This window comes from Orbilia oligospora, assembly GCF_000225545.1.
Source record: "Orbilia oligospora ATCC 24927 unplaced genomic scaffold scaffold00078, whole genome shotgun sequence".
NCBI classification, from domain to species: domain Eukaryota; kingdom Fungi; phylum Ascomycota; class Orbiliomycetes; order Orbiliales; family Orbiliaceae; genus Orbilia; species Orbilia oligospora.
In genome coordinates, this window is record NW_011645635.1 from 1,398,058 (window position 1) to 1,412,496 (window position 14,439).

At 44.4% G+C, this 14,439-nt stretch overlaps 6 protein-coding genes across 6 annotated transcripts; 4 read left to right on the plus strand and 2 right to left on the minus strand.

Annotated features, from left to right (window-relative positions):
• Nucleotides 1-14: 14 nt before the first annotated feature.
• On the plus strand, nt 15-1,169 carry AOL_s00078g417 (uncharacterized protein; the record flags this gene model as incomplete). The annotated part of the gene is made up of 1 exon (XM_011123680.1): nt 15-1,169. One exon carries the CDS (start codon nt 15-17, stop codon nt 1,167-1,169), a length of 1,155 nt encoding a protein of 384 aa, XP_011121982.1.
• A 2,872-nt stretch (nt 1,170-4,041) lies between these two features.
• On the plus strand, nt 4,042-6,160 carry AOL_s00078g418 (uncharacterized protein; the record flags this gene model as incomplete). Its single annotated transcript, XM_011123681.1, has 3 exons — nt 4,042-4,360; nt 4,450-4,929; nt 5,001-6,160. The coding sequence occupies 3 exons, from the start codon at nt 4,042-4,044 to the stop codon at nt 6,158-6,160; spliced, it is 1,959 nt and encodes a 652-aa protein (XP_011121983.1).
• An 856-nt stretch (nt 6,161-7,016) lies between these two features.
• On the plus strand, nt 7,017-7,895 carry AOL_s00078g419 (uncharacterized protein; the record flags this gene model as incomplete). Its single annotated transcript, XM_011123682.1, has 1 exon — nt 7,017-7,895. The coding sequence occupies one exon, from the start codon at nt 7,017-7,019 to the stop codon at nt 7,893-7,895; it is 879 nt and encodes a 292-aa protein (XP_011121984.1).
• A 951-nt stretch (nt 7,896-8,846) lies between these two features.
• On the plus strand, nt 8,847-9,293 carry AOL_s00078g420 (uncharacterized protein; the record flags this gene model as incomplete). Its single annotated transcript, XM_011123683.1, has 1 exon — nt 8,847-9,293. The coding sequence occupies one exon, from the start codon at nt 8,847-8,849 to the stop codon at nt 9,291-9,293; it is 447 nt and encodes a 148-aa protein (XP_011121985.1).
• Nucleotides 9,294-11,879: 2,586 nt separating this feature from the next.
• AOL_s00078g421 (uncharacterized protein) lies at nt 11,880-12,611 on the minus strand (the record flags this gene model as incomplete). Its single annotated transcript, XM_011123684.1, has 1 exon — nt 11,880-12,611. The coding sequence occupies one exon, from the start codon at nt 12,609-12,611 to the stop codon at nt 11,880-11,882; it is 732 nt and encodes a 243-aa protein (XP_011121986.1).
• A 421-nt stretch (nt 12,612-13,032) lies between these two features.
• Nucleotides 13,033-14,412, minus strand: AOL_s00078g422 (uncharacterized protein; the record flags this gene model as incomplete). Its single annotated transcript, XM_011123685.1, has 1 exon — nt 13,033-14,412. One exon carries the CDS (start codon nt 14,410-14,412, stop codon nt 13,033-13,035), a length of 1,380 nt encoding a protein of 459 aa, XP_011121987.1.
• Between the last annotated feature and the right edge of the window lie 27 nt (nt 14,413-14,439).

A 14,439-nucleotide genomic window follows, 5' to 3' on the forward strand; every position in this document is an offset into this window, starting at 1 on the left:
CCGCCAACATCACTATGGTCAAAACGGTAGTTATAGTCGGTGCAGGGTTCACCGGTCTCCCTACCGCCCATAAGCTCCTTATATACACCGCTTCTAAAGTTCCCGAGAAACTCAAAGTCGTCCTTGTTTCACCAAATTCACACTTTTATTGGAACCTCGCGGCCGTCAGGGGAGTTATACCAGGCGCAATACCCGACGAACAGCTCTTCATTCCAATTACCGACGCTTTTTCTCGATATCCCTCTGAGAACTTCGAATTTATTCTTGGAAAAGCTGATAATCTTCAGCCAGAGAATAGCGTGGTTCGTGTTGTGGCCAACGATGGTTCTACCCGCGAAATCATCTATGACCAGCTTGTTATAGCTACTGGATCCAGTATTCGTGGAAATTTACCCTTCAAATCCATAGGGACCCATGAGGATACCATTACTGCTCTACATTCGCTGCAGAAAGAGATTGAAAATGCGGGGTCTATTACTATCGCCGGCGCTGGACCCACAGGTGTCGAAACAGCCGGAGAACTTGCCGCAGCTTACGGTGGCAAGAAGCAAATTACTTTAATTTGTGCCGGGGATAAAGTTCTACACTCATCCGATGTTATGTCTTCCGTCTCCCAAACTGTAGAAAACGACCTACAGAAGCTCGGCGTTAAGGTTATCCACAAAACCAAAGTTGAGACGTCGACCAAGGAACCTAGCGGTCAAACGAAGCTTGTTCTATCAAATGGTGAAATACTTACTACGGATCTATACCTACCTCTCTTTGGTCTCCAAATCAATACCGGATGGCTGCCGCCAAGTTTTCTCGATGCCGAGGGAAACGTCCAACTTGACTCATACATGCGCGTCACGGGTACCGCCAACATCTGGGGAATTGGTGATGTTGGAAATCTTGAGTCGAAGCAAGTGACAGCGACTGATACCCAGATCATCGATCTTGCGGAAAACCTAGATTTTGTTTTGACGGGTCGGGAGTCGCAGATTAAGGAGCATAAGATTGCGGACAAAAAGATGATATTCATAACACTAGGCAAAAGCTACGCTACAGGTCAAATTTCGTGGTGGAAGGTTTGGGGCTGGTTGGTTGCTTACATCAAGGGCAGGAAGATATTTGTTGATTCTGCGCCTAATTACGTTAATGGGAAGGAGTTGAGGCATAAACCGATGTAGGATTTGGGGGATTTGGTTCTTTTGAGCATTTCGTTTTCTCGCATATTTATTTATTTGGGTAGCTCGAGTAGTCGCAGCGACGATATGTATCTAAGAACGGCTTTGCTTTAGTTACTCTCTATGTCTCTGAAATTTTATGTGTTATAATACCTGATTTCTAGCTCCGAATTATCTTGTATCGATAAGACAGCGATCGAATGCAATTCCCTTTACTTGTTTTAGCACGCTATTGCCGTACAGATACACTTTTGTTTTTGATTAGCACTAAACCATATTGTAAGCATAGAAAAATGGCGTAATGATGATATTATAATATCCATTTATCTCAAATGGACTGGTTAGAGATCTCCTGAGTATTGCATTAGGCAACCCTGAGCTGTGGCGGCTGAAAAAAAAGAGAGAAAATTTTCAAGCCATTGTTGTTGCGGCTCGCACACAGGAATAGGTTTCGGGTCGAGGCGCTAGGTCAGCTCCAATCAGAACTCACCGCCATTGTATCCCCGCATCCGTGAGTTCTCAAAACGGCCTGTGGACCGACCCGCTCGCGAGCCGTCCTGTTAGTGGATCCAACTAACTAGCTAGCTTGTTCAGTTGGAACTAAGGCTAGATTTTAGCTAATATTCACGATTCAACGGGTGTAGTTGGATACAACCCTTCGAAAACGGTGAGTTTTGTGTAACCGGTTAAGCTCAATTGGTCAGGTTTGTGTTCACTAATATCTAACAAAGAGCATTCCAATACTGCTAACTATCTGAGATTAACAATGATAAATTTTTATTTAGATATATCCAAAACTCGGATAACCTCAACGTTTACTCCTCTAACAATAGGAGAAGCTTTCCAAAAAAAAAAGGGTGGTGCATAGGTACCGTGTACCTACTCATCGATCATTGCATTCTCCTGCATGCGGTATGCGGCAAATGCGTGATATAATCGCGAAATCGATATTTCAAGATCCCGAATAACCGGAAAGCTCCTCTTTCCGCTCCAAAGCTTAATACTAATTCAATGAATCCCTGAAAAGTGCAGAAGGGCTGAAAAGCTGAGCTGATGGGCGGAAACAAAATTTTTTCAGCCATCGGGCCTATGTCGTGCTCTGGATGGTGCGCACTTCGGATATGAATTGGGGCGTGCGTTGTGCAGCTGCGCGATCCTTGTCCCCGGTTCGTGTAACAGTGTAGACTAGTTAGCTTCTTCGAGCTGGGTGCTGCGGCACCCTTGGGCGTCTTCCGGTGCGCATGGCCATGGCTGCATTAAGTGTGCTTCATCAATTCTTCAGTACGTTTTATAATTTTAGGCTCTGCAGCCACGCTGATTTGCGATTGCGATTCCATTCCGTCCCGCATAGATGTTAATCCGGTGCCGGTAAATCGCGTGGGAAGTACTGGTACTTCCAACGGTTTGGGCCCACCATATAATGCAGCTGGCCTATTTTTTATTATCATTTTTTCTCGGGGGCAAATGTAGCTATGAGTTTGCGTGTCTGGTAAGTCAATACAATGATTAGTATTGAAACTTCAAGAAGCCGCGAACATACGGGTTAAATACATATATGCATTATGAAAGTTGAACCACTTTTAGACGCTCGGTAAGATTTTGCAATTGGTATGCTGCTAATCTAGCTTGGGGATGCAGTTGAGGCTTTTATGTGTCCCCAGAGAGTTGAAACTGGTCAAAAATTATCAACCGTCCATCTTTTTCAAAAGTCTTCACAAACACGTAGAAGGAATATCTATCTGAAAAAAAGGAGGGTATCTGATACTAAACTTGTTGGAATGTATGCACCTCACTACAAAGTGTAGAAACATCCGACATCGCGAATGATATACGTACGAATCTAGGAGACACTATTTCAGATCCACAGCGCTTGCAACGGTACTGTTGAGACCAATGAAAATCGCCGACCGGGGATATGCAGGTACAAGATATTTACAACCTCTTCTCAGGCTGCTCAATTACGCCTACAGCCGATTGTGCGTCAGGTACCATGGAAAACTTTAGCCCTTTAAGGAGTAAGTTTATGCCAGTACTTAGCGAGAGAGGGGTACTGATACACGACCCTGAGGGGCTCAGCTGGTCGATTTAGTACCATGTATCACTACCTACAGCGGAATTTTATTACCCCGACTACAATTAATGCGGCATATATCTCCTATTCAACGTGGTGAATTGTGGGACAAGGTAAACTTGAGTACCATGCTGTCCTAGCATGGCCTTTTCCTTTGGGCCTGGCGCCATGGCGTACCTGCAGCTTGAGGCTTCGGACATTCAGCTACATTTTGCCATCTTTCGCACATAGGATCCTATGAGAAGTACTCGAAGGTATGCAACCGGAATAAGACTCTCACTCTAGGTACAGCTAAGTTGGGAAAGGGGAATAGTTTTGACGTCGACGCCATCAATGCATTTGCGCGCCATGCTCATTTCATCGATCAAGTATTCCCGTCAGCCGTAAGACTAATTTGCTGCGACTTCAAATGTCGGATTTCAGCCCAATGGCAACCTTGTTACTAACGGGCGGCCAATCGGCCAAATTCTCATAGGAGATAGCTGCTTCCGGGCTTCAATGGTATCACAGCTGCGCAGCTGCATGTGTAGGGAGTAGTTTTGTTCTTTTCATGCCTGCGTATCGGACTTCATCCTCTAGGAAGATGATAAATAGGACCGATACCTGCTCCTCATTTGTCTCGAGAATTACTACCATCCACCAAGAAAAGCGAACAAGCAAGCTAAAGTATAAAGACAGTCCTTTAAACCACTCTAAGAACTTCCTTTAAAACATTTTCTATAACCACATTCCTTCCAAACTCTCTCTCTCTTTCAAAAGACCTCGTCCGCGCAATCCGCAGTATCTTTATCAACATTCGCAAAAATGTCAATCCCACAAATTCTTGATCTTCTTCCTCTGCCTTACTCAGAGACCGGTGTATTTGAGTCGGACTTTAATCCTGTGGCCGCTCAATCGCCATTGAATTCCCTTCATACCTTCAATGAAGCATTGAACATTGCGACCCCAACTTCTGCCGCCGCTTGGGACTTATCCGTACCTCAGTTCAACGAAACCGGGTTCGTCCAAGAGGCTTCTATCCACCATCTTCTTTACCGTCGTAGCCATGGAGAGACTGTTGTTGAAGGTGATCAGCGTGTCAGAGTCGACGAAGCTGATTATGCGCCGGGTGGGCGTTTCGAAGGTAAGCATCTCCATCTTTAGGGGTTTATATCTATGAAGAATCTAGATTTTGGAAGTGTACTAACCACACGTGCACCTGGGAAACTTTAGCTATTTGCAAGCTTTTTCTTCAGTACAGCAACACCAAGGAGGATACATATGCTACCGCCACCGGCTGGTTGATTTCCGCTGATACCATCGTTACGGCCGGACATTCCGCCTACGACTGGACCTACGGCCAAGGTCATCTAGTCAAAGTCAAAGTCTTTATCAGGTACGCTGGTAAAGAGAGTGTTAGCAATGGTACCTCTGAATTGCGATATGGAAAATATGTTACTCTCCCCACAGAGTACTTGAAAGGACCCCGCGATCAGTACGATGTTGCTTTCATTAAATTGAATGCACCATTCGAAAATGTTCAACCTCTTGAGTATGCGGAAACTCCTAGAAATGGTAGTGAGGTCCTTGGTATCGTTGGATATCCGACGGATCTTGAATCCGGAGAGTATATGTACGAGGACTGCCAAACGGTTGATTACGATCTTGCGCGGAATAATATGACGCTTTCTTATGCGCTTGATCCCGCTGGTGGTAAGATTCTTCTTCATTCTTACATACATTTGAGCTTAATAGCCAGTTTGCTGATTCACCATCCCATTTAGGAAACTCTGGTAGCCCGGTTATTCAACGAGATACAGGTGCATCCATCGGTGTTCATATCGTCGGTGGCCCTCACAATCACGCATCCGCTATCGGAAAGTCAGGAAATTCCTTCCCAGATTTCCTTCAAGCCTTGGAGCTTAAGGAGACTCATGACTTAACTGTCGAAGATGTAAACGGCGACTACGGCCAACAAAATCTTCCCAGTGTACACATTCCAGGATTCGTCCTTACTCAAATTAACACACCGGCACCTTCCGCATTGACTCCAGAACCATACATTCCTCGACCTTTGACACCACTCAGCGTCCCCGTGGAAGAGAAGATCTGGGAATTGACTGTCCTGCCTGAAACCTTCGGAGTTGCAGAAGCCGGAAAAACTCGACCGGGTGATCACTTACCCCTTGATCATGCTCTGCCTAAGATTGACGACCAATTGGCTGCTCAAACTATCTTTTTCGCCAATATCAAGCCCGGTCAACTGGAACCAGAAATCCAACAAACACTTGAGAAAATTCAGAAGGATATCTGGGACTACCAATGCTGGCTCACCAGTTCTGCCTCAAACACAGTCCAGTCAAAGATCAACTCTGGAGCATTGAAGACCGACGTCGAAATCCGAAACTATCGCGCCAAAGTCATGGACTTCATTCTCAAGACCAAATCCACTTGGGTTGCCAATACCCAATCCGAGGTTTATGAAAGGTCGCTTGATGTCGCAAATGTCGGGTACATCGGATTCCACGAAGAACTCCTCCGCGGAGCACTAGAAGGTGTGAGTGTACCAACAACTGCCGTCCCAGAATTCGAACAGATTCTACAACGCCTTGTTGAAAATTTGAGGGTTAAAGAAGAGACTTCTTATGAATCGCAGCAGTACTGGATTATGATTACTGTTTTTACATACATTCCTGAAATTGGGACGATCCAAGCTACTATCAAAACACTCGCTTTCTCGATTTCGAGAGATGCGTATAAATTCATTGATCGCAAGAGCTCTCTTGAGAGCGTCAAGATCAAGATGACCTTCGACTGTGCACAGTACGAATTCAACGATAATATTTGGTCTGCGATCAAGGGAGTTCTTAGCGAGGAGATGCTCAAGAAGGGAGAGCAAGATCTTAGAGCACTGACCCTTCAGCCACTTGATATTCCTATCTAGGGGGCTTGTGTCTTTGAGTGTTTCTCCATATTAGGCTGATGTTGAGCCCATATATCTTAATATGTTTCTGGGGGTTTTAGTACTAAATTGAACGGTTTTCTTAGGAGTTCTAAGTTGGAAAAAGAATTGGTGTTTTATGCTGCTCTTGAATTTTTTTCTTAAAGAATTTCTTTTACTTGTATCTCTGTTTTATAAACAGCACTCTTTTTCCCACTGGGTTTTTAACGAGGCTGTCTCTTTCGTGTATAATACTAAATACTTTTTCCCGTTATTGCATTTTGTTGGGCTCTGCATATCGACGGGTCCGGATATTTCAATTCAAATACCAAAATTCAAATAACTTCAAACTTGGATAAGATAACCTAGTAGAATCATAGGCATGATACTAGCTGATAGATCAAGTAACCTTTTTTTTCTAAGGGGAACTAGTTATAGCATTAGCCGATCAGTTTATGTTTACTTGCAGGGCGTAGTTTGTTTCGTGTTACTGAATAGGTCCGGTTAGCTTTTGGGTCGCGAGTTCTTGGCGTTCACTGTGGGTTAATTAATTATAACGTTATCGCTGCGATATCTCGCTAGTCTCGATCTCGTGATTGTCTCTGTTGCATGTTGCACTTTAGTCTATGAGTTTATACCTGTTATCTTGTCTCGTACCCAGCCCCACGCAAAAAAATCTCTGGGTGCCAACTGTTCGCAATTAAGTAATAGTTCAAAGCGTCTTAAAACCAAGACAAAGACCGGCCTACGCGCGCACGTGGAAGAAAAGACAGTGTCAAAATAAGCTTGACTCAAGATTTAAATCAATATAAAACGACGGCATCAACCGACGTTACACAAATCCAACTACTACAAGGTCATGGCCCCCCAGCTCCTCACACTCCCGAACGAAATCCTAGACGAAGCAATCCGCCATTTAACTCCCGAGTTCGCCACCGACGCCGAATTTGCATCTCACAAGGTCTGGCGATCTAGTCCTCACCAAAATGACTTATGCAATCTCATGCTCACCTGTAAACGCCTTTCTGCCATCGTCCGACCTTACTTATATTCCACCGTAGTCTTGGATTATCACACGAACATGACACATCTCCTCCGAACATTAATCGAAAACCCCGACTTCCGCGGATTAATCCGGACGTTATCGATTCACTGTCCTTTAACTTTTTGCGATTCGATCGTGGATCCGTATTCTCCGCGAGAAACGTTTTTGGACGATAATCCTGAGTTGAAGAGGAAGTTGAATATGAAATGGGATACGGATGAGATGGATGATTTTGGTGGGAAGGTTTTTAGAGCTGTCGGACTTGATGCTCATCAGTTCAAGGAGTTCACGGAGGATGAAATCGAGTCTTTAAATGATAATACTTATTGGCTGGCAGTACCGACGTATTCGGAACGGATTGGATATGAGAATGCCATAATGCAGGGAATGGCTTTAGCGTTAATTGCTTTGTCGGTACGGGTGGAAAGACTCTGTTTATGGAGATTTTATGATTCGGGGAACATGTGTGATTTTGAGCGTGGAGTCAGGACTCTTGTGGACTCTGAGATGCTAAGGGATAAGATCTTGACGGGACTGAAGAGGTTGGAGATATTGGGTTACAGTGGATCAAGTATTGAGGATCACTTTGATCAGTTGCTTGAACTCCCAGCCGTTAAAGAACTCGTTGAGAATGGGGAGTATCAATATGAGGAGGACGATGATACAGAGTTTTGGGCAGTGAAGGCGCAGTAGCTTGATGTTGAATATGCCATTTGGCTGGAATTTAGCTTTAAATAGGTACTTATATATCGCCTTTGGCTATCAATTCTATCGTAACTGACAGGGAGGGGGGATCATCGGCGAGATATTACTCGTCCCCGTAGAACATAGTATATGAACCATAACCGATCCGTTTGAGTACTACGCAGTAGCTCTATACTATTTTCGGCAGGGCAGCGAACCTGAACTTTACATCTTCAGTGAAGACGAAATGGATAATTATATGATTCGCGAAGTTGCTAGTTGGCTACTTTATGTTTGCTGTATATCCCGATCGAGAGGTGTAATGGGCACACGTACCGTTTTACATTGGATGAGACTTCTGTTTGAGAGGTTAAGGCCCCAATAGTTCTGCCTGTATCTAAAGTGCTTTTTTATACTCATCTAAAAGTGCTTGGCTCTCGTAATCTGTTTTTTATCATATCCGTTTGAATCTTATAGCTTATATAGTAGACGAAGTACGCTGGCCTGGATTTAAAAGACGTGAAAATATACGCTCTATTAGGTAGCACGTAGACAAATGAGGATTTTACCCGAGATGCCGCTGTGATGCCAGACTTCACGAAATCACCTGTTGCAAAGCGATATAGTGGCAGTATGGATATCAATTAAAGCCCTAGGGAAACCTGTCGGGTATCGATGTGGCGAAGTTCCTCTGCCGTGGTGACGTCGCGGTCGTGGTGAAGCTTCCACATGCCCAGCTAAACTTGAAATAGATCAAATTTATTGCTTCTGTTGCGCAGTGTTGATATTCTTTGGCTCCAAATCACCATTAATCCATCAAGCTATCATCACCATCATAGCAACCTCCATCCGAATCTCATCTACATCCTTCATCTCAGTTTTACCTTTTTACCATTGTCGTCGGACCAACCTCTGCCAAATAAACCTTTACGAAGTTTTCTAATTGCCGTTACCATCACGATGATGAGAAGCCGCCAGCAAACCGTCAGAAAGAGAGCGAATGCGACAGCCCAGATCGAAGAAACTACCAGTCTAGAAGACCCTTATGCCCAAGAGGCTCATCCAGGTCCCAGTACCACTACTCCAACTCCATCCATTTCAGATTCCGAAAGCAATGCATCTGGAACGACGGTACTTTCTTCAAGGGATCCTCGAGTTACTAGCATTGTTTACCGATGGCCTCGCCCCAAATATCATCGAATGCTCGCAGGTGGGATATTCGTATTACCGATAATGCCTCGAAGCTCGATTCTCAATGGTAGACCTTTGGACGATACTGAGTGGGAAGATTTTATTGAACAAAACATTCCTCCAACCTTCTCGAACTACCAACTTTACACCAGTACTGGAGTTGTCCGAGTGGCCGTGAGTCTTCTTTCTCCAATGGAAACCTTAGAGGCTTTCTAGCCGTTGCTACCAGTCCGATTCAGCACCTCTAGTTATATGTCCTTTGCAGTCCCCTCTAGTCACTCGCTAATATTTCAATCGGTGTTCGCAGATGGAGAGAGATCCAGAATATAGTGGATTCGAAAACTTCCCTGCCATCCCACCCACCAGAGTGGACCTTCGCCATCGGGATAGATGTTTCCTTATCGAGGGTATGATCCTTCCAGGGTATATTACCCGTATTCAGGTCTCTTTGGAGATTAATTATCGTGTTCGTATGGTTTTGATGTTGTTCGCGTTCTTCATGAAACTTTGGGGGTTCTGTTTCGCTGTGGGTTATGGCGCCAATTATGTTGGCATCACCATCTTCACTTTGGTTTCTTTTCTATATATCGTGGTAGCGGCTTTTACAAAGCCGGAGGACACTTGCCAGTGTGTCTGTGGCTGTTCATAATCGCGCGTGTGCGGTTTGGTAAGGGGGCATACTTATACACCTACACGCACATATTGTTTCTCTCTCTGTACTTCTTCTTGGTTCTTTCTAGTTCTCCCTGGTCCTCCCTGGTCCTCCCTGGTCCTCCCTGGTCATCTTTGGTTCTTCGCAATTCTTTCTATTTCTCCTTCTGCTTCTACTTCTATTTCTTCTAGTCGGCCCGCTTTCCCTCTCTCGGTCGATATTTCGATTTTTAGATCGGACACAGACAAACTTCAACATTCCCGGGCGTTCGTATCAACCAATTGTACTTAACATTTCTTAACTAAGGTATACCAAACGGTGCCAATCTGTCCTCTATGGACTTTCTCTACCTAGGCGAGATGTCGAAATTTAGTTTACTATCGCAAAAGCTTATCGTTTACATTTTAAACCGTTACAAGTAAGAAACCAAAGGCAATTCAGGTAGGTAGGTCTCCAGGTTACCTTTAGTGGAGGGATTGGTTCCGTAGGTATGACTGCTACACAAAGATCGGAAAGCTACCGGGTCCAGATGTAGTCATGTCTTCTAAGGGACCTTCCTACTCTGAAGATTATTATCTATCGTCCCTTCCAATTCCCGAAACCGAACTAGGGAGCTAGTTATCTTCAAGACTGACGACAGTATGAATTCCGTATCTACTGATGAGCCATAAAGTATAACCCTGGTACCCTGGGGATGATACACTCGTTTGCTCTCGGGACCTTTTCTTCCACTCCGTGGAAAAGCATCCCATTTATGTTGCTCTAGTTTAGAGCTGCGTATAGTTCAGTCACCTTCGCCCTAGCTATCCGGGGGAAGGAGATGCAGCCATTTGGGGTGTCCAACTTTTCGACAGCTCTAGGGGAACGGGACAAGTATATACCCAGGTCTATATTACCGGGACAAAATAAACCCATCAACCAGCCGGATTGATGTACGCGCCATAGTTTTTTTTTTGTGAAATGTATGGTAGGGACGTTTGGCACTCCGAATTATGAAACGGGGGCATATTGGGTGGCTGAATTCAACAGGTTCCATTTCGCCATGATCATCGAAGTAGGTTATGTAATTTCCTTGATATTCAACAATTGAGACTCTTTCTTGAATACTAAGTAACTACGCAATAAGCCTGCTTGTGGATTATGAGTCTGGTTACGTTATGAGGGTGAAGTAGGATATCAAGTTGCCGTCGGGTCGTCCTTGTGTCGGATCTCAATGGTCCAGCATATGAACATGGTCGCGGATGCTTTCACTACTACTACTTAGGATTGTAAACGTGGTAGTCGTAGTTTAGCTATGTAGGGTGTAACAAGGTCAGGTGGAATAAGAAAAGATTGAATCTCTTTCCTCGATGCGTAGAATCATAGTCTAGGCAATCAATGAAAAAGTAGACATCCTTCTTTTTTAACACAAAGTCAAAAAAATAAGAATTTTGTAAGACAGCAAAAATAGCGCAGCCCAAATACCCGAAGATACTTGGAGACAGCGAAAGTATCGCGATGTGCAATGCGAACTCACAAATCTGATTTTCTGGCTTCTTGATCCCAAAAAATCGCTACAAGGTAAGTATGATTAAAAGAAGAGGGTTGATGGGGAGGACCTCCTTTTATAGACAGATTCTGGTCCAGCCGAGGGAAAAAAAAGCTGCGGTGTTGTTTGTTCTGATGTCCCGATTGGGTAATTATGACAATGAGGGTTTCTTTGTTCAACACAACACAACACATAACAAAACAACACAGGGCAACACTCTTCTTGTCTTTGTGCGGCTTATGTGGGTGTGTGGCTTACTGTGGCTTGCTCCACTATAGTTGCATTTTGCATGGGATTTTAGTAACGTAGATAGGATTTGGAATCTTGGAATCTTGGAATCTTGGAATCTCTCGTTGACGGGCAAACTTCAAAGGGCTGGTATGCTAATAGGTACCTAATAATTACTACTTATGCATTATGGCTAATGAGGCAAACTGGATTCATCCGTATGTACAACTACCTCGCGCGATTTCTATATCTTCAAACGAATTTGCAGGGCTCATATATATGCCCCATTCCAAGCATTCAATATACCCGTGTATGCAGACATAGACGCGAACTCTTTATGATAAATTCTACTGAAATGTAAACGATAGCCTCACTTGAAGTAAGAAAACTACAACTAAGCCTTTGGGCCTTTCGCTTCAAATAGGAGCATAGCACCAACAATCTCCCACTCAACAAACTCAAACCCATCCTTCAACGGACCAATAAAGCTTTCCAATTCATCATCATAGTTCCCAAAAACCCCCAGCAAATTATGCCAAAACATCAGGAATTTTCCAAAAAGATTATGCCTCACTCCGCGCCCGAGAACCGTTGCGCCGAACATAACACCAGAAGGCCGTAGGAGTTGTCGCAATGATACTAATGCCTCTGCTTTTCGTGCTGGAGGACCCGGTAGGCAATGGAGCAGCAGTATCATGGATATAGCATCGAATTTGTCACCTTCACGTAGTTTGGCGACAAGGCCCTCCCCGCCGGGGTTGAGGAAATCGGCAATGATGGTCTCACAGGTAGTGATTGGATGGGTTTTGGCCAGGCGGGCCTTCGATGCTTCAAGACAAGCTGGGTTAAGGTCGGCGAGAACAACTTCTGTGTCATCGACAATGGGAGCATGCTCTAGAAAGTAGCCTGTCCCAACACCAATATCGAGAATGCGAGGTGCCCGTCCCTGCCGGGATTCCGATGAGCTTGTTGTTGCATATGAAATATTACCGCCGAAGAAAGAGAGCATTTTTGATGCTGAACATCGCCAAGCATAGGGCAAATAAAGACCATGAACGACGGAGTCGTAGATGGACCCGAGGAGGAGTGGCGAGTACACAGCTGCGCCGGCAGATGTGTCTTTCATGTTGGGCTTTTCTTTTCTACTGTAGTTGTTTTGAGAACGCAATTTGAATAACTTCGGGACAGTTGAAGATGTTAACTATGAGAGTTAGTCCGATCCGGGGACGAAATTTCGTGACTTTTCTGGACCCGAGGCACCTTGGCTGCTTTTAACTAACTCTCTAAACTGCCGCTCTGACATACAACACACCCCTCCTTGCTTAATTGGTGCTAGTTGGCTTTTATCATACGACACAAGGAGGCTTTTAGCTCCACCCCCTCGATGTGGCGCTAAAATACCGATATATCGAACTCTATATTGCGGTGGCTGAACCGTTTGGATAGTTCATGTTAACTAGAGCTAGCGCTCAGGGTAAACAAACTTTTGGTTTTCTCGTAAAACCTTAATCCGATTGGTTTGAGGGTCTGAATTAGTCTGCTACATTTTACGCAACCGCGAATTTAACAAGCCACTTTTTGATAAGGTCGACTGCGCTTGGTTCATCCCTCCATAGCTTCCAATAGATGATCAATGCTCTCTGCCGCATCTCCTCCCCGACATTCAAGTCACCAGATACCCAAGTAACAGAGCCCTTCTGAATAGTTTTGACTAACTCTTCCCAAAAGTCATTACACTGTGGCATTGTCGATTCAAAAGAACATTCATTCCAAGCTTCTAACTGCCGAATAATTGTATCAATATCCTGAACATCTCGCCGTAGGAATCTTCTGTTCTTTCTTATAGTCTCAGAATCTGGGATATCTTCTCGGATTCTTTCTACCAAATCGAAATTTAGCTTGCTTTGAAGCCAGTCGCTGATCTGGTTGTAGTTGCGTAGGTTCTTCAGATCTCGGATACACCTGAGGCGAAGCAGTATGGTCGCTGTTTCCAAGTTAACATCACCAGAAATTTGGCCCTCTGAAAAAAGTTGCCCGCTGTCTCTGATAATGTCATGCTTTGGTAAAGAGTCGGGTTCTCTAATTCTCCTCAGGACGAAGAGGTTGGAATCAACACCAAGGAGCGAAGGGTACTCGAATTTGTCGATTTGGGAGTCAATGATATAGTTGTAGCATGATATATCCCTCCCGTTTCGAATGAGAGCAGTAATAGTAGCGCTCGTGAAACCATTTTCGGAGACACGGGAGAAAAGGTGAAGATCAGCCGCCAATTTCAAAGCTATCTTTGCAGCTGTCGCCGTGTTGACCTCAAGGTAGGCTTCAAGCAGGTGTTTTCGAATCGAGACGTTCATTTTACCTACAAACGTCCAATATATGCTGCTATCCAGAGGTTTGTAGAGGTTGACCAAGTGGATTCTATTTTTGAATGGATCATAAATTTCCTTTTTGTTGTTATTGTCGTATGCTTCCTTATCATAGTCGTAAATCCCATAATAAATATTAAAATCCTCATCACCATCTTGAGGGGCACTATTCTCCAGAAAATCGGCATTGATAGCTCCATTGGAAATATGAAACGTTTCAAGTGGATGTTCGTCGATATCATCGTAGATAGGATCGGAAGGATCTATTGTTGCATTATGGATTACTACCGAACCAGTTGTATCGAACTTGTATATTGTCCCATCATCTTTATTTACTTCGTATTCACCATTCTCGTTAGGTGGTGGGGCTGGGCGTATCGCCAAGATCTGTTCTTCAACCCTGGAAGTCGCGGTGAGGGCGCGTTGGATTCTTTGGCATTCCCGAAAATGGCGGTCTGCGTCATTGGATCGGTGGGAGTCACTGCAGTATTCTATAGCGGAGCAGAGAGGACATACGATAAGTGACCTTGGGGAACGGCAAATATAACAACTGGGCGATGACATGGCTGTGGTTGGGTCGTTATCGAATAT